At 44.8% G+C, this 20,122-nt stretch overlaps 1 protein-coding gene across 20 annotated transcripts in view; it reads left to right on the forward strand.

Moving 5' to 3' along the window:
• Window positions 1-20,122, forward strand: part of SEMA6D (semaphorin 6D) — a 401,170-nt gene that overhangs the window by 320,520 nt on the left and 60,528 nt on the right. For 4 of the 20 annotated variants that reach the window (XM_060282522.2, XM_060282530.2, XM_060282524.2 and 1 more), the window contains exon 1: window positions 6,575-6,878. The exons of 4 other annotated variants lie outside the window; for them this stretch is intronic. In XM_060282522.2, coding sequence (XP_060138505.1) covers window positions 6,840-6,878 — 39 coding nt within the window. In that variant the 5' untranslated portion in view covers window positions 6,575-6,839. 12 more of the 20 variants (XM_060282523.2, XM_060282531.2, XM_060282525.2 and 9 more) reach the window with 9 other exon arrangements.

A 20,122-nucleotide genomic window follows, 5' to 3' on the forward strand; every position in this document is an offset into this window, starting at 1 on the left:
GTAGAGCTTCAGAAGTCAGGAGAATTCAATTCAGATGGGGCCCTCGCCTGTCTCACCAGGGAGCACATTCCATAACATTGGTGCCACCAGTGAAAAGGCCCACCTCCATGTGACCACGAGCCAATTATTACCAAATTGTGGTACGGCTAAATGGTATATATGCATATACAGTGGTACCTCGGTTTAAGAACAGTCCAGTTTAAGAACGATTTTGTTTACAGACTCTGCAAAACCGGAAATAGTGTCTTGGTTTGAGAACTTCATCTTGGTCTAAGAACGGAATCCAAACGGTGGAAGGGCACCGGCGGCGGGAGGCCTCATTAGGGAAAGCGCACCTTGGTTTAAGAACGGTTTTGGTTTAAGAACGGACTTTCGGAACGTATTAAGTGGGTAAACCAAGGTACCACTGTAAATGAAAACTAAACAATAAAATAAATAAAAATGTGTCAGGTGTGTGTAGAGAGAGGGGGGAAATGTTAGCAGTGAGATCAGAGGGAAATGAAATTGATAGCTCAGTTGCTTAGAGCATGGCGTTGATAATGCCAACATTGCAGGTTTGATCCCTGAATGGGATAGCTGCATATCCCTGCTCTGCAGAGGGCTGGACTATGTGAACTCCACAATTCTATGAAATACAACTGTGATAAGTGCTTTCAAACCTAAATGTAAAAATAATAATAGTGACCCCCGCACAAAGCTTTGTCCCCTACATTAAACAGTTGGCCTGCCATTCCTCATGATGTCTCTGGCAGCCATGCAAACTGCAGAGCGTGACAACATGTTACATTCTTATGTATATAGGAAGAAGTGGTGATGGCTAGTTATCGTTCAGTGGTCTAGCATCTGCTTTGCCTGCAGATGCAGAAGGTCCCAAGTTCAACACCCTGCTTTGTCAGTCCATTTGGACAATAAGGAGCAAGGGGAACGAATGGTCTGACTCAGTATAAGGCAGCTTCCTAGATTGAGATAGTTTTAAAAGAGGATTTGGTAGCTTCAGGGAAGGGGGGAGAAGTGATTGGGAGTCTCCACTGCCATCTTTAAGATTACAGCTAGATCAGGCTTAAAATAGTAGGGAAGAGACTTCTTCATACTTCCTTTCTAGTACTGAGTTTGGGCACATCCGAGAGTTAGCGTGCCTGATCACTCTTGTAAGCCCAGCACTGAGAAGGATCTCGCCCTCTGCCAATGGGGGAGAGCAATCCTGCTTAGTGCTGAGAGCTCTCTGCAAGGGCTGCTGTCCCCTTGCATCGGCTGCTTTGAAGCTTCAAAGCCACAATTCTCTGAGTGCTTTAACAATGAACCCATCTTCCCAGGAAACTCTGGGAAATGTAGCTCCACAAGGGATCAAGGGGTCTCCTAGCAACACTCAGCCCTCTTAATAAACTACACTTCCCAGGGTTCTTTGGGAGATTGTTTAAAGTGGCACGGTGCCAGTTTAAATGTAGAGCACACCACCTTCTGAGACGCTCTGTCACACTGTCAAACCATTTATACTGTCAGCTCTTCCAAATGTTTTGTCCAAATCCACTTTTCTTGTCATTTGAACGTATTGGTTTGGATCCTACCCTCTGGAGCAACAAGAAACAGATTTGTTCCATCATTTATGGGGCAGCACTTCCAATATTTCAAGGTGGCTATCCTATTGCCCCTAAATTATCTCTTCCTCATTGTTTTCTAGGCGACATTGCTTTAGGAAAAGCCAGTGGGGTGTATTTGTGGGCATGGCTTTCCGGCTGTCTCTGGTTTGCAGTTTGATTCTTAGATGACATATGCGGTTACCACCCTAGTTTCTACACTGAGCGTGCAGATTTTGACACCCACATCGTTTGGTTTGCTCCCTTGGAAGGAGAGACGTGAAGAATACCCTTATGCTTCTAAAGAGGCAAAAGCTTCTGGTGTCAGAAAATGGGTCTGTTGAATGTCAGCTGTACAGAAGGCCGCAGTGATGTAGTCTTCAGTCTGTCACCACCCGAAAACATCAGAGTGAAATATCCAAAGGTTTGCCTGCCAAAAATGGCCCATTCCCATGGCTGGGAAACTTTGTTGGCAGTCACTGAAGAGAATGTACTGTGGGCCAAACCTTTAAACCTCTCTCTCTTCCTCTACCCCACAATCACATCAGTTGTTAACTCTCTAAGCAAAACTCCCATCGAAATAAAAGGAGTTTTTGTCAGCTTCTGCTTTTTGCGCAGGGAGAATTGTGCCACAAATATTTCTTGCAAGTAAATATGAGATACTGACCAGGTCTGTGAAAGGAGAAACCAAGCGCTTTTTAAGGCAAAGTTGCAAGTGCGCTTTAACAACTTTGCAGAGTTAGTGAATAACCATGGGGAGTAATATATCGAAGCCTTGGGGTATATTGCTGCTCCTGTGGCCAAACTCCCGGTGATTTTACTTAGCAGGTTTTCAGCCTTGGACTTGATAGAGAAAATCAGCTTTTGCTGCAATATGTTTTTTGAAATGAAATTCTGCTTTCCCTCCAAGCTCAAATAATAAAGCTCAGAGACCCCCCCCCCATTTTCCAAGTGGTGCATTTTTTTCCCTACCGTTCTATGCCTTCAATGATTCATGTTTCAGCAGAAAAATTAATAAATCATCGCCAATTTTTGGCATTTATTTCCAAGATTAAACCCATGGTACTTAAAAAAAGCCAACCCTATATATTACTCCCCCATTTTATTGAAGACATTTCAGATCTCCCACGCCCCTCCTTTCCCTTACCTTTTTTTTTTACCTTGTCTGTGAAAATGGACTCTCATTATCCTGCCAAATTGCAGTGTACTGAAGGACTGTCATTTAAAGTAGGAATGAGAAATTTTGAGCAAGCAATCTTTGAGAAAAAGGAAACGTGTTCCTTGTGTGTGTGTGTGTGTGTGTGTGTGTGTGTGTGTGTGTGTGTGTGATTTGATGGGAGTTCTTTCCCCCACCTGTCTGACTTCTGATAACTTATACATGTTTATAAAGCTGTGTGATTGGAGAATAGTTGTGGGCTCGCTGGTGAAGGAAGAGAAAAAAAAGTGTTGAGGGGAGAAGCCTAGAGACAGAAAGAGAGGAAGGAAGGAAGGAAGGAAGGAAGGAAGGAAGGAAGGAAGGAAGGAAGGAAGGAAGGAAGGAAGGAAGGAAGGAAGGAAGGAAGGAAGTTAGTTTGTTTTCAGGGGCCACCTTGTTTCTTTGATTTCACATTGTGTTTTTAACATTGTGTTTAAATTGTTGCAACCTGTCCTGGAACCTCAGGAAGAGGGCAGGTAATCAACGTATTATTAGCAACAGCATTGTAGGTGCTATTGGAGAGTTGCTGCGTAGAGAAAAAGAGAAGGAAGGAACGGATTGCAGGGAAGATTGAGGACAAAGACAAAGCGAATGATTTGAGAAGGGGGAAAAGAATTGGGTCTTAACTTTCTTAACTTTCCTGAGGACTGTGTGCATTCAGAGCCTGTTGGCAGCTATTGTTTGTCCTCAGGATGTCTGAAATAAGGCTTGAATAATAAAAGAGGAAAGAAGAGGAGAGGGAGGGAGGGGGAAACGAGAGAAAGACGGCTCCTTCATGCGCGAGCTTTGCCAGTGTAACGGAGGTGTTTGGAGTTGTAGCAGCTCCTTGGAAGCGGGGGTGGTGGTGGTGGGGAGGCCACTGAAGGGTCAGAGGGAAAGAGACGGGGAAGGAGGGAGCGATCGAGGGGCGGAGGGAGAGATGGGGGCCTCGCTGCAGCCAGTGAGGGCGAGCTGCCCAAATCTGCTCGCCTTATCCGAGCCTGTTGGGGGTGGGACCCTGAGCTCTCCAGCCGCCTGATGGTTGGGAGGGAAGCGGCGGCGGTGGCGGCGGCAGCGGCAGCTGCCTCCCCCCTCTCGGCTCCTTTTGCCGGAGTGACTGGAGATGGATCGTATTACACCATTTGCCTCGCTCGGGTTTGTTTTGCTGCCGGCGCGTCCCGGCGCTGCTGCCGCCGCGAGTTTTTGCAGGAGGAGGTTTGCGAGGATGAGGACGGCCAGACGCGACTCTCGCGGGGAAGCGCCGAGATGGATCTCGACTCTTGACTTGATTCTGATATTTTGATCGCAGATATTATTATTATTATTTTACTACCATTATTTCTCCACCTTTCGCTCTTGGTATTCCCGCGGCGGCTTCCTTCTCCATCTCCCCTCCACCAACCCCGTGGATGAGGTAAGGAGAGCTACGTTTCCACAAACACACACAATCCGATTGCAATCCTCCTCCTCCCCCGGTTTGCTTGGCAGAAGCCGAGCTGCGACAGCGCGTCTCAGCATCTCACGGCTGGCTAGTTATTGTCTGAATGGCGTGCACACGCAGGACAGCTGATCAGCTTGCAACGCGCGTCGCGGCGGAGCTTCGCTGGGGGAGGAAAATGGTGTTGGGTGTTTATATATAGGTCTCTGCGTGAACGGGGAGACAGGACGGGAAGAGTCCTGAGACAAAACCGGGTGTTGGTTAAGGCGAAATCCTGCAACGATACTTTCCTTGGAGTCAGTCGCATTGAAGTAAATGGGGTTTCTGAGCAGAGACGTGTGGATATTCGTCCCCGTCTCTGGGTTATTTTCTTTTTGATTCGTTGCTTGCAGGCGCTGCAGCTTGGAGAGAGCGGGGTGGGGAGGTGAGGGCTGGAGAAAAGCGTCTTGGAGGCTACGACTTGCGTGTTAGATGGTCGTTTGAAAAGTTGCAAGGTCTGGCAGTGGCGGATGCGCTCTTGCGCTTCTATTTTTTTTTTGCCTTCCCCCTTTTTCTGCGCGTAGGTGGTTTTCTTTTCTTTCTTTCCGCTTATTTCGTTGTGAGTTATTCGGTTTGGAGGAATCGGACCGAGAAGATCGCGTTCTCGGCTGGAGGCGAGAAAGCAAATGTGCGGGTTTAGGGTTGGGAGAGCGAACCAGCCAAGTTTGGATTCGGAGCGGTTCTTTTCGCAAGGGGCTGGCTGCGCTTTGGGAAGAAAGCGGCGGCTGCGAAGGGAGGGGTGCTGAGCGACAAGGAGACGAAGAGAGATGCTGCTCTCTTGAAGGGCCAGCCGAGCAGGAGAGAAGGAACGGGGGCGATGAACGAGCCAAGAGCCCCGCGGACAGCTGGGGGGCTTTGGTCGCAAGACGGTTTTGCACCAGGGGTAGCGTTTGTTTTTTACTCCTCTGGCGGTACAGAGGATTAGAGGAGGAGGAGGAGGAGGGCTGGAAATCGGTCATGGACCGGCAACGAACGGATAGCAGCAACTGGCACCTGGTTTTGTGCTGGTGTGTCAGATCTGAGCAGCAGCAAGTAAAACCTCGGAGGTCCGCAGAGCATTGGCTGGCCAGGTTGGTTCGAGATTCCTGAAAACTCAGGCTTGCGATTGCCTGGAGAGCATAGGAGCACAGGAACTCAGATCTTTGGCCTGTCGCGCTCAGTACTGTCCGCACTGGCGGGCAGCAGCTCTCCAGAGTTTCAGGAAGGGGTCTCTCCAGCCCTACTTTGGGATTGAACCAGGGACCTTCTGCAGATATTTCACCACTAAGCTGCTGCAACCCTAGGTCTAGGAAGCAGGTCCTCTCTCCACCCCAGGATGGGTGAGTCACAAGGCTGTGATGCATCTGGCTGTTAGGGTTTTCTTAGGAGCACGGGAGCGCTGACGCTTTGCAAACGCTCAGAAGCTGCTTATAACTCCAAGGCTTTAGCGTTGGCATTGCAAATAGGTTCCGGTAGTGCCGACCTGGCAAACCTTGAGTGGGGTGATGGTGCCCATCTGTCGGTTTCTGCTCAGCCCAGGGGCATCTTATCCTCCTGGAGGGGCTGGCAATCTATGCAGAAAAAGGTGCTGACCCACCCTGCCGTGAGATGGTTGTGTGAGTGGGAGTGTTTGGGACATGGGGAAGAGGGGTTGGTTTGTAAAACTCCCATGTACGCACCGCTTGACAAATTGGTTGCAGGGATCCTGGAGGTCCCTGGATCACCGTCCCCCTCTGTAGATCTTTGTATCTGGGAACTTTGTAAACTGGAGAGGCAGGGACACACACACAAATAAATCAAATGAAAAGGTCTGGCCCCATGACACTAGCAACTACCTGGGTCACTTGGGAACAGCTGTATTTGTCGGAGAGCATCATCACATACACATACACTGCCTCCATGAGCATCATCGTAAATGACATTGCCAGGGGTGCTGGTGGTACACTTCTCCTCTCCTCAGTTTTGGAGCTGTGCATAAGTTGCTTGAATTAGTTTGCATGCAGGAAAGCACAGGCTTGGACCCCTGTTTCTCTCTCTGTGTGTATGTGTCTCCCCCCCCCCCACTCTCTCCACCCCACCTGCTAAGTGCAAGCCAAACTCTGAATGATTTAGTGGCTAGCCTTGGTGGAAGCAGTCTGCTGCTTCCCGTGGTCCTTAGTAGCCCAGCTCTGGGAGATAGAGGGAGCTCTATTACAAGCTACCCATCAATTATGGATAGAAACAAATAAGGGAGTCAGTTCTGAATTAGCCCCGCGTAGTGGCAAGGACTGTCTTTCCTCCTCCCTTCCATCTCAGTCTCCTGTTGAAATGGAAATAAGTGAAACTTCTTCTTTCATCCCCCCCCAACCTTTTTGCTTTATATATTTCTAGAACAGTCACATCTGATCCAGCAGCCTTCACAGAGTTATTAGAAAAAGGGTTCAAGAAGCTTCCCCCTCCTTCACAGTCCACTCCCCCCCTTCAGTAATTTATAAATCTTGCATAGAAATTCTGACTCCACCAGCTGCTCTGAAGTGGAGAATGTTTCATCATGCTTAAAGGGAGCTCCTTTCTCGGTCTATTTGATTTGGGTGGTTGCAAGACGACTGCAAATAATTCAGAACAAAGATGCATATGTTCGGAACAAAGCACCTGAATGAGTTGCCCTCCTGGAGATGCTACCCTGAAACTGCAGGTACTTGATCGCAAGTGAACAGGCTTTGGTTGGGGGTAGCTTGCAGGCAGAGGATGCTACTGAGTCACAATGCTGCAGCTTGTAGCTGCTCTCCTGCTTAGTCCCATTAACAGTGCAGTTCCAGAATAGCACAAGTTTCCTGGTCTCCGAATTGCCTGGAACGGTTGATAAAGCTGCATTTGCTATACTATGATTTCTGTTGAACATATATTATAGTGTTCCTCTTCTTATGCACACACACCCATCTCTGTTAGGAGATATAGGGGTGAGAGATGTAGCAAGAATAAACTGGGGTAGGCATTTTTATTCATTTTTGCATACATCAGCAGTAATGTGACTGACTGGTCACTGGCTGAATGTGATATATAGATATAGATATAGTATGCAATTAAGACCGTAGTTTCTGTGTACTGTGCAATTAGAACTGCTGGTTTAAATAGATGCATCCTTTATACCAAGAGCAGCCATAGCAAATGCTCGCTTACCAAAATGACTCACACTGTGGACGGCTATAAACATTGTCTTTTAACAGATTTAGAGATGCTTTGCTTATTTGAGATCCACACTGAAAGTTCTTACCAAGCAATCTTATGCATGTTTACTCAGATGCAAGCCCATTTGTGCTTGCTCCCAGATAAATGTGCACAGGACTGCAGCTTTAGTGCTAGAATTAAGGTTGTTGTTGATGTTCATATTTTTTCTTTTAAAAATTACGTTGCTGTTGCGTGGGATTGCTCCCAAACGGATGGAATGATTTTTTAAAAAAATCTTCTAAAAACACTTTTCTTCTGCAAAGGTCTTTCAGAGAGCATTTGCTATATGGAAGAAAGGTCTATTCACCAAACTGCTGTAATATTACTTTTGTTGTGAAAGAGGGTTACGGTAGCTGTTTTTACGTTCTGCTAGGGGGAGTTTTGAAAACCTCAGCACCATGTAGCATTGCATACCTTACTCAGTAAATGAAGCTCTACATAATCATGTATAATGGGGTGAATGACAGGCATATTCTGTTCGGTTGGCAGATATCTCATAAACATTTACTCTGGCTCAAAAAAGCAGAAATTTCCAGATGAGTTCTGTAATTCTCTCCCCCCCCCCATTTTCTGTCGTAAACCTTAAATGCATTTTGTAGTATCTAATCGAAAACTCAGCTGCTTTAAAAAAAAAAGCTGTTCCATTTGAAATCCATTAACATGTAGAAAAATTAAATTTATGTTCAAAAGGAGAGCCAAAAGTATAAGCCAGAGGCTGTTTAAGCATCTGCTTGATTTCATTGGCATCCTTAGTTACACGAAACACTCCCCCAGCCTTCTCCTCTTAACTCTGCAGTCTGTCACTACCTGTGCTCTTCAGGCCAGGACAACATCATCTTCAAAACCTGCTTTGTGTGATGTAGGCATCTCTCTGCCAGGAATCCAGTGACAGCCTCAGCCTCTGTTGTGCTAGCCAGCTATCTGAATGCATCTTCCCCCCCAAAAAAACACCAGAGTGCTTTATAGTGGTCCATCTGAACATTTTTAGTTCAGTTTAGGCTGCACAAACACCAAATATCTAAAGTACATTCAACCTATGCCCAATCACAGGGCTGCAATTTTGGCACCCTTAACAAACTAAAGTTCCCAATATTCTTTTTGGGGGGGGGTCCTTAAAGGTACGGCATGTACACAGCCTTTGCTTGCTTGTTTGGCTGCTTGATTTCAGCTATTTGTTACAGCAGCGGGTCCCGAAACCACTCGGTGTTTGGTGTGCTGTTTTTCTTGCATTTCCCTGAAAACAGCTAGTCTGAACACGTCCCATACATTTGTGCAAAACTGAGTTACTGTATTTGGTTAAAAGGAATACAGTGCAGCAAAAGAGTGGGGGAGGGGGGACCTCTTCCAGTCTTTTTTTAAAAAATCGGTGTCGCCATACCTGTGTTGGTTACAGTCAACCCAACCCATGGCTTAGAACATCTGGATTTATTCTGTAATGTATCACAATTTAATACCTTTGGTTTCCAAGGTGGGATGCTTTTAAAAATTGCTTCCGTAAGCAGGCAGCCAACCAGATGCTTGCGGAAAGCTCACAGTCTGGATGGGAAGGCCGCTGCTCGCCTGCATTGATGATCTCCAACATCTGCTATTCCACAATTTAGCTGATGCTGTCAATGATAGCCATTGATTGACCTCTCCTGCATGAACCTGCCCAATCCTATCTTTTTTTTAAAGAGTCTGAATAGCTTCATTGATTAGAGCGTGGTGCTGATAATGTCAAGGTTGCAGGTTCGATCCCTGTATGGGACAGCTGCGTATTCTTGCAATTGCAGGGGGTTGGACTAGATGATACTCAGGGTCGCTTCCAACTCTACAATTCCATGACTCTAAGCCAGGGGTCAGCAAACTTTTTCAGCAGGGGGCCAGTCCACTGTCCCTCAGACCTTGTGGGGGGCCGGACTTTTTTTTTTTTTTAAATGAACCTATTCCTATGCCCCGCAAATAACCCAGAGAAGCATTTTAAATAAAAGCACACATTCTACTCATGTAAAAACACGTTGATTCCCAGACCGTCCACAGGCCAGATTTAGAAGGCGATTGGGCCGGATCTGGCCCCCGGGCCTTAGTTTGCCTACCCATGTTCTCAGCTATCTGTGGTACTGGCCATAACCACAACCTTGTGGCTGTGAGTTCCATAAGCTAGTTGTGACACATTGCTTCTTTTTGTTTGTACTCCTCTCTCTGTCACCAATAAACTTTGCTGGGTAAGCCCAAGTATTCTGGAAGGGAGAAAACAATGTTTCTGTTCTGTTGTAGATTTTACAGAAAAGCCAACATTAAAATATAAAAACACCCCAGTTCAATCACTTCCCTTCTCCCTTAGGATTCTTAGATTTAAGACAAGAGCTTTGGGAATTCCCATTCCATTCCTTCCCGTACTCGGCAAGAGAAGGCTTCCAGCCCAGCACTTGTCCATGCCATGTAAAATACGGGAAACATTTACATTGTAGTCTGCCTATTTTCTTGCATTCTTTCCTAACTGGCATTTTCAGCTTTGTTGGGTTGTAAAGTACGGCACTTTTCTTTTTGGCAAGGTAAAGAGAAAACGAGAAGGCGGCTGCATATTTACTTACTAAACATACCTATAATTCTAGTCTAGAAAGTCAACACACATCTCATGGCTGCAGAAATTAATAATTTACCCCAAGAGCAGCTAAGGAGAAAGAGGACAGGAGAATGTTTACCGTGGTGGAGTGCAGTGTTAATTTCAGTCTGAAAAATCCTGAATCTAATTAAAACAGCCCAAATGTTGCTTTCATCAAAACTACTGGGAGGACAGATGATCTCTCTTTATGCCTCCGATAAGCTGCAGCAGTTGCCATTAAAATCCATCTAAGCTGTTTTATTAAGTTGTTACTCTGCTCGGTGAATAGCTGCCAACTTCAGGCTGAAAAGAAAGTATGTTCAGATTTGTTCCCATGTCACATGGAAGAACAGTTCAGTGAAAAATCACATTGCTAGCTTTATCAAACTGTTTTTCAATAGAGGGGTGTGTCTGAGTGTGTGTGTGTGTGTGTGTGAGAGAGAGAGAGAGAGAGAGAGGGAGAGAGAGAGAGAGAGAGGGAGAGAGATATGTCTGTTTTCTTTTCCCGGTCATGCCTTAAAGCAGCTGTTGGCTCATTTATTGTGAAAAAAGTATTTAAAGAGAGGAGAAGATGCTTCCGTTCCAAATGTCAGTGTTTATATAACAACAAAGATTAAATCTGAGGGTTCAGTGTGGATTTGTTACAGTAAATTTTAGAACATTAATTAGGAAAGCCAGGGAACATGCACAGTATCTGGTAATTGTTGCACATTAACCAGGAGGATTTGGGAAATGTGCGTAAATTGATACACATAATTAATTGCAGTTAACTGCAGTTTAAGACAAAAAAATAAAATTACAACAAATTCTATCAGGCATACAATAGCAATATAGTTGTTGTATGGAGCTGTATGCATCAGCGAATGTGTGCATGATCCAAAAAATGTGTGTCATTTCTCCCACAATGGAGGAAATTGCTATTTGTGCTATTAACAGCACAATTCTATTCAATTCTATTCATGTCTACTTAGAAGTAAGTGCATGTAGCATTGCCACCCAGTGTAGGCATACTTTCTAGCATATCATGTTGATGTGCACATATATTGGTTATTCTGCACATTCTCCAGCTATTCACATTCACTGGGGCTAATATAAACTCCACTTAAACTTGCATATATAAATATTTGTGCGTGCATAATAAGATATTGAGGTGTGCTTCTTTCCTTAATTTTTTCTATGCCCGTCACGCTTTGGTTAACTAAACTAGATTTGCATTTTAACAACCCTGAAGTGAACTTCTGCCATTCTTTTGACTTGGACACTGTGTGTTGCTCATCCATCATCCTGTCTTTGGCCACACCAGGCTACTGGCTCTATAACCATTTGAAGAAACCATCCGACTGTGAACAACACAGCTGGCAACAGCAATTTTTTCTTCCACACCACTGGCAGCATTGTCTGGCTATGGTAACTAAAGTTAACATCCATAACGGGCAGTTTCTTTTGTGCCGGGTAGTTCTAGGCCTGCCTCAACACAGCTTAGCAGGCACACCTGCCGAGGGAAAGGGGGGGGGGAAGAGGAAGGCCACACCCACACCATCCATTTAAAGCACCCTTGTAACTACTTCAACAGTTGTGGCTTCCCCCAAAGAGTCTGGGGAACTGTAGTTGGTTAAGGGTGCTGGTTTCACAAAGCTACAGTTCTCAGCACCCTTTAAAAAAAACTACCATTCCCAGGATTATCCATGACTGTTGAAAGTGGCGTGAGAGCACTTTCAATGGATGGCGTAGATGTGACCACAGTTACAAAATGATTAGTAGAAAACATAAGGCGCAATGAAACGCTCAGGGAATAAGCATCAGTTCTGTAGCATTTGTTGGTGATGTGGTGTTTTCTTAATCAAACTATTTGAAGTCTGTTCCCCGTACCTATTCAGGATTGAAGTTGGAAGTCAAGGGCCTTATTTTGGAATGTATAAAAGAGGCACAACTTGATTTAAGCGGCTAACCCTAGCCCAAACTATGTCCTCTCAAAGGTAAATCCTGTTGGGTTGTAGTCAACATTAGTCTTACTCCAAGTAGACTCATTCTAATTAATGAACACAACTAGCTTAAGTTCATTCATTCCAATGGGTCTAGTCAGTTGGATAAATCCCATTGAATTTAATGGGACTTCCTCCCAGGTAACCCCTTTCTCCATAGACTGCAGTTGGGTGCATGCTTAATCTGGGAAGAAGTTCCATTAAATTCATTTGGGCTCACCTCTGAGTAGACATGTATAGGATTACATTGTTAGGTCCACCATTTTAGACCAGAGTAGAACACCCAACAAGATCCAACGTTTCTTTGTGTCTTGCTCCCAATTCTGGGAATATTGGATTCAGAATAATTTATGATGGAAGGGAACTTTATTACATGTTTTCATTTGATGTATTTGTATCCCTACTCTCTCAAATGAGCCTGGCGGTGATGGAGCCCTCATTTTCTCCTCAGGAGTGAGGTCACTAACTCGAATTCAGGTTTATGGCCAAGCAGGGATTTCTCAGGGCTAAGCCTTGGTGTAGGGAGCAACCTAAGGTGAGCAAGGAAGCAGAATTGTAGAACTGGAAGGGACCCCGAGGAACCTCTGGTCCAACATCCTGCAATGCAGGAATATGCAGCTGTCCCATACGGGGATTGAACCTGCAATCTTGGCATTATCAGCAACATGCTCTAACCAACTGAGCTACTGAAGTAGCAGGGCATGTTATTGGTTGGGACCAAAGAACAAGTTGAGGGCAAATCGGGGGCAGGCCTGAGGTGCAGCAGGAAGCAGAACTGAAGACTAATTGAGGAGCCAGGATCAGGCCCAACAGGAAGGCTTATTTACTTCTTTCTGCCCAGGAAAATCCAGTGGGTGGGTGCAGTCAGGAAAGTTCTTCACCGGGAAAGCTACAGCCTGCGGTTCAGTATTTCACCACACAGGGCAGCCGCACACAAATCTAGCAGTTCCTGATATCATTTCTCCCTGCTGAAAGTCAGATATTCTGTTCTGATTTGGATGTAACAGAGTCACTATGCTGAACTTCCAGCAGGAGTTCCAGCTTGGCCCTGCGACTGTGGGTGCCATGCAGCATGCATGGCCCTGGCACCTAAATTTGTGGGTGCCCAGCCCCTTCATGGGGAATTTTGTGGGTGCTCAGACACCCAGGGCCCCAAGGAGTTGGCACCTATGACTTCCAGTAGGCGGCTCGCTTTTGCTTACCAGTACAGTGTGGAGGTTGGTGCAGTGCAAACTCTCCAGCAAAGCCAGTCTGGTGCATTTGCACCACATCAACCTCCCTGCCACTTTATCCCTAACCCTTCCAGTAACCAGCAGTGATCCACCTGCTAGGAAGCTAGCATAGCATCTCTGCCCCATTCCATTGAGGCACTCTGGGGATGTATGTAGCACCAAGCCATAGTTTAGCAGTGCATGAGTCCAATCCCTGCTCCCCTCTCCTTTGGTAAGGCCATGAAGAGCTCATAAGCATCAGCATCCATTTTAAACTAACCACAGTTGGTTGTTTTGTCTAAACCCAGACCAATAGTTAATTTTAATTATGGTTTATCCAAACAAGCCAATATCATAACCAGCATTTTAAAGTTGGCCTGTTTGGATAAGCTGTTTCATTCTGGTTCAGACACAACAACAAACTGTGGTTAGTTGAAACCAGAAGCAGATGCTTCCAGTCTCCTTGAGGATGTTCCCAAAGGCTTCTTCCTGTATTACTGAACTTCAGTTTAGCTTTATGTCTGATTCAGTCCTTGGGAAGTTCATGTAAAAAAATAATTAGCTTCAGTTCCAGTTCATCCTCTCCAAAAAGATACAGGTGAAACTCAGAAAATTAGAATATCATCGAAAAGTGCATTTATTTCAGTAATGCAACTTATTACTGGTATTTCATTTTAATTTTTACAAATGCTTTCTTTTGGAAATTCCACAGTAATAAAACAAATAGTTACAATAATACAAAAATAAACATCACTATTACATTTCATCCCATTTATAATTGACCCGCCTAACGACAAATAATTACAATTACAACAAATAAAGGCTTGACGTATCTTGCTTTGCATGTCATGCATCTATTTCATATATTGGTTTCACCTTTTAAGTTATCTGAAGAAGTGTGTATGCACACGAAAGCTCATACCAAAATAAAAACTTAGTTGGTCTTTAAGGTGCTACTGAAGGAATTTTTTTTATTTTGCTTCGACTCAGACCAACACGGCTACCTCCCTGCAACTTTTAAGTTGTGTTGCTGAAATAAATGCACTTTTCGACGATATTCTAATTTTCCAAGTTTCACCTGTATTTGTTCCAGTTCAAGTCCCTGTCCTGCCCTCCAAAAGGGAACTAATTTTATTCCAGTTTGATTTGATTCCCAATTCATTCATGTGGTCCTTAGCAATTTTTTCAGCTCTTAGTATTTTTCAAGCTGCTCTGCTATACTTCAGAAGATTAAGGAGGCATCAAAGCACACCCATGGTGTAATGTGAGCAATTATTTTATTTATCCCCCCCATTACAATATTTAAGCTAAAACATCAGTGTTACTTGTCAGATTGGTAAAAACTGTAAATGCAATCACCATAATCGGACATAGAGTTAAGCATGATGAAGCTTCTCAATTTATAAAGAATTGAATTAGAAATCAGCCAAAGTTCCACTGAAAAGGAACTTAATTCAAGTTCAGTTCATTCAGAAATTATAGAAAATTATACTTTCAGGTGAAATCCAGAGATGTTTGAACCAGTGAATTAATTTCTCTGAGTTGGTTGACGTGAACTGATCTGAATGCTTCCACAGTCTGCTTTGGCTTCCCCTTTTAACAGCACAAGTTGTAAAGCACTTTAGGAAAATTACTACTTGGAATTAAGGTGTATGTTGGAAGAAACCAAATTAAACCTGAGAACATTGGTTTTACTGTTTCTGGATTTAGGACATTGAGTGTCCTATATGAAAAAAAGGAAAAAAGTTAATTACTGCATTTAGTTTTTCAATATACCATTCACTAGCCTGATCCATTGTAAAATTGGGTCTAAACTAGTTTAGGCCCATTGACTTAAACTATAAATTTAACCAAATAACTGGTATGCTGCAATGGATGTGGTGTTTGTGCTTAGACTGAGGTAGAAGCCCCAAATTCAAACAACCACTACTCAGCCATGAAGTGGCTCCTTCATGTCACCCAACATTTATTTTGCACCGACAGTATCCCAAGTGCTCTAACAAAATCTGGAAACTTCCCCTGTTCAGAGGGGCTCGAAACCTTCGTTAGACAAAGGGAAAGAGGTTGGCGAAAGGAAGAAGTTTGGGGAAATGAAAGTAAACAGGGCAGGAAATAAATCTTTAAAATGAATCGATCTGTTTACAACCAAGCCGTAAGGTCTTAACTGGTTTATTTAACTGAATCGGAAATGAACAGCTGCCACTGGATCACAATTCTAAGAGCTTCTTCGTGTGTTTCCACCGAATGGCCAGGTCAAGATTTAGATGTAGGTCCTACTGAACCTCAGATGATTGCATCTTGCTCACAACCACCACCTGTATAAGCTCTGAGAAGCTGTGATGTGTTGCAGTTCCTATGTAGCCAATTCACTGTATTGCATCTGCATTTATTTTGAGAAGTTAGCTGGGTTGCAGAGCAGATGCACTGCATGCTGAAAAGTCCCATTTCCAGTCTCTGGCCCTCCCAGTGTTGTTGTTTCACCCTCCAGATGTTGCTAGACTCCAACTCCCCTTGCCAACATGGCTATGGGTCAAGGATGCCGAGAGCTGAAATCCAGGAACGTCTAGAGGACCACAAGTGCCCCATCTCTGCTCTAAAGGGTCTTGTTGGCAGGTGAGGGGAAAGACCTCTGCCTGAGACCCTGCAGAGCTACTGCCAGTTGGAGCAGACAGTACTGAACTAGAGAGATTTACAGACCTTCTAAGAGGCACCTGCTTTGGCTCTAAGGCAGTTAGGGATGGGAAGACCTTTGATTCTCCAGATGATGTTAGACTACAACTTCCATCGCCCCTGACCACTGATCATGCTGGCTGGAAGTGGTGGGAGCTATATATCTGACAATATCTGAAATGCCAAAGGTTCCTTATCTCTGGTCTAGTTCCTTGAGTTAGGAACAAGGGAAGCTGCTAGGGCTGGGCAAAATATCAATATATTGTAAAGTCCATATTGTGATATCTGTTTCATCATTTTTGACCTGGTAAAATATTGTGAATCATGATGTGTGTGTGTGTGCGTGCACGCACATGTGTGCATTACACAAAAACCACAATGTGGGAAAAGTAACTAAGTAAGTAATTTTTTATTTATACCCCGCCCTCCCCGGCCAAGACCAGGCTCAGGGCAACTAACATCAAATATAAAATACATTAAAACACAATCAAACAATTGATTAAAATACAGCTTAAAAATTAGAATCAGGAAAAAATTAAATGACTGCCCACGAATTACAGCCATAGGGCTCGGGAACCTCAAGTATTCATCAGGGCCAGCTATCCATGTTGGTCTCACATGAGCCGATAAAAGGGCCAAAGAGGTAACTTACAGGGTCCCGTAGAGGGGGGGAAGGATGTCCCGCAGGGCCCTGGTCTCCTGTGATAGAGCGTTCCACCAGGCTGGGGCCAAAGCCGAAAAGGCCTTGGCCCCGGTTGAGGCCAGTTTAACCTCCTTGAGGCCCGGGACCTCCAGCCAGCCAATGCCTCTACATTGCTCCATCCTTATTTCAGACATTGTTATATATTGGCATATGGTGATGTTTAGCTGGTGATTTATCACAATGCTGAAAACCAGAGGTGGATTTGCAATTGTGGTTTTTAACCTTAAATAGGCGTTATAACATGAGGCACCAGAGGGCGCTGCAGAGCAGCTAGCCAACGTAAACAGGAAAATGCATTGAACGTTATATAATTGTATGTTTAATAACGTTTAACCAGTCAATGTAGATCCAGCCTAGATATCGCCCAGCCCTAGAAGCTGCCTTATATCAGGTCAGAACATTAGTCCATCTAGCTCAGTATTATGTATCCTTGACCAGCAGTGTCTTTCTAGGCAGAGGTCTTTTCCAGCTCTACCCAGAGGCACCCATAGCTTCCAAGTACCCTGTTTTCTCCGGGGAAAACCCCGATTTTACTTACCTTTTCCCGGTGGTCCCCCGTATCACTTCATCTCCCGTTTTTCTCTGTTATTTTCTCCTGCCGGCGGCCATTTTTTTTCTTTCCGATTTGCCCTTCTATGGGCACAAAAAATGGCCACCGCCGGCTTCAAAAGTCACATCTACGCATGTCCGGAAGTGCATAGACGCAACTTCCGGTGTCGGCGGCAGCCCTTTTTGGTGCCCATAGATGGGCGGAGCGACACCGGAAGTTGCGTTGACGCACTTCCTGACGTGTACAAGCGACTTTTGAAGCCGGCGGCGGCCATTTTTGGTGCCCATAGAAGGGCAAAGCGACACCGGAAGTTACGTCGACGCAACTTCCGGTGTCACATGGCTGCCGGTCCCGGATTCTGCAGTCTGGGACTTGGAAGGTATGGGCACCTGAGATTGAACCTGAGACCTTTTGCATGCAAAGCATGGACTCGGCCACTGAGTTATGGCTGTAGTGTGTGAAAAGTCCCCTCCATTCCTGCAGTCAACTTGTTGAGAGGCTGGGCAACTTAAAAATAAACAAAGCATAAATATGTGTTTCTTCTTTTGCTGGTCTTTGACCATATTAAAGTTTACTTACTTACCTATGTGTTTCTTTTTTTCTAAAAATATATATAAAAAATAAATCATTATTTTGTTCTTGTCATATTGCCATGGGAACGAAGGATTATTATCCATCAGAACAATGCAAAAATCCAAATTAATGACACTGGAAATGACCCAAACAAGCAGGTGACATTCGGATTGTGCCTAAATGTTTACAGATTAAATTGGCCCCTCGGAAGCTTTGATTAATACATTTAACACAGCACAATTACCCTCGGACTTTTTGACCTTGGTAATATTAATGCATCATATTTCCCTGCATCAAACCCCCCTCGGTCAATGGCTAGTTACTGAAGGATGAGCTTTTCCCTCTCTCCCGCTGTTTGCATTATTTTTGTTATTATCAATCAGATCCATAGTCCAGTTAAGCAGTAGGTACTTAGAATTAAGCCGGCTCAAAGGCCGTGGAACTAAATCAGCTTTAATGCAAATAACAGACCACACTGCAGTAGGCTGCCTTTTCTCTCCCCATTTATTTTTCTTTTTAAACAACTGTTGGAAGTCATGCCACTCATTTCTTTCCTTTGAAAGGAATAATTTTGTCAGCCAGTCCTGCTGCATTCCCCCAAGCAATAATGTCCTGGAACAGATTCCAGGTCCTCTGTCTGGTAAGCCTGACTTCAGAGCTGTGAAGCAAATGGTCCTTAACACACTTGCCAAAAGGACCTCTGCACATGGGCGATATCAGGCACTCCTTTCTGTCACCTTGGCACTTGAAAGATCCACGGCAGACCCTTTCCACCCTATCCCTGAGGGGAAACTAGCAAATCCAGCTCTCCTCTCTTCTCAGTAAGTGGAACCAATGAACAACATGAAGAATGCAGACTTAACAGTTGCAATACTGTATTGCTCACGCTATGTAGGCCAGTGTTTCCCAAAGTTGGGTCTCCAGCTGTTTCTTTGGACTACATCTCCTATCATCCCTGACCGCTGCTCCTGCTAGCTAGGGATGATGGGAGTTGTAGTCCAAAAACAGCTGGCAACCCAAGTTTGGGAAACACTGCTCTATTCCAACAACCCAATGTGGCCGTTAGGGCATGTCCACAAATTCCCAACTTTTAGGGAATGTCTCTAAGGTATAAGCTATTACCATAGGGCAGAGAACACATCAGCATCATTTCTGGCCTGGCCTGGATAAATAGTTGTGCTTGGGGATACAGAGGGAGCAGTCAGAGGCATTAAGGCAGGCATCCCCAAACTTCCAGCCCTCCAGATGTTTTGGACTACAATTCCCATCTTCCCCGACCACTGGTCCTGTTAGCTAGGGATCATGGGAGTTGTAGGCCAAAACATCTGGAGGACCGCAGTTTGGGGGTGCCTGCATTAAGGGTTCTGCATTCTAGCTGCTGAAAGTTGCAGGAGGGACAAGTGCTCTTGTGCTTAGGCCCTGCTTGTAAGTTTACTGCAAGCACCTGGCTGGCCACTGTGAGAACAGGATACTGGAATGGATGAGCCATCAACCTGATCCAGCAGACCCTTATGTGGCCAAGCAGCCTACTTCAGAGTCGCCTGCCCTCTCTTGGATGACTGTCTAGTTGAAAGATGCCCTAAGAAGGGAAGCAAAAGGTGCCTTGGAAGTTGCCCATCAACAGTTGAACTCCTGAACACAGGGCTAGGCAGGCACACCAGTCACCTGGCCATCTCACTATGGTGAGATGTCTTGCATTTCTATTTGAATTCTAGTAATTAATTCTTAAGTTAGCATTCATGTATATAAGTTGGCATGTGCAAATTTTATGTGTTCCTGCTTTGTTGTCTTCTTTTGTGATGCGTTTCCTCTTTGTGCAGTGGGGTCAAACTGTCTCATGTAGAGTGAGGTTCCCAAGAGTTTTAAACCTCAAGATTGTTCCCTGAATTCATTGGGAGCCAAGTTTTAGAACGGGTGGGTTCTGAATATTGTGAAGAGGCCTTCTGCCTTGAATGGGCTGTTGCAGTGCTTCTGAGTTCCTCCCTCGACAACTAACAGTTGTGAGCTTGTTGTACAATCACCTTCCCTTCTGCACCCGCCAAACTCTTAACGTTAAGGCTTGGAAGTCAATGTCTTCATGGTTCTCTAGCAAGAATAGCCATTTCTTATTTTATAAGCAGTTTTTCTGTTGCACAGTGTGGTTTCCAAAAGTTGAGTAAAATTATTAGAGCAACAACAAATGCTCATTACAAATGTGTATGTGTGTATATATATATATTAGCATTAGCATTAGTGCAATCATCTTAGTACAATTGTATTAGTGCAATCGTCTGCATTTTCACTCAGAAGTATACCCTACTGCATTCAGGGGGGCATATGATTGGTGCTGAAAGGGTTGTAAACCTGGTCCCTACTGCCCACTAGTGGGCATTTCAGGAGTCTAGGTGGGCAGTAGGGGGTTCTATGGCACAAGCTGAATCCTCCTTCCATCGAGCACT

Source organism: Zootoca vivipara, chromosome 13 (genome assembly GCF_965207765.1).
Source record: "Zootoca vivipara chromosome 13, rZooViv2.hap1.1, whole genome shotgun sequence".
Classification (NCBI taxonomy): Eukaryota; Metazoa; Chordata; class Lepidosauria; order Squamata; family Lacertidae; genus Zootoca; species Zootoca vivipara.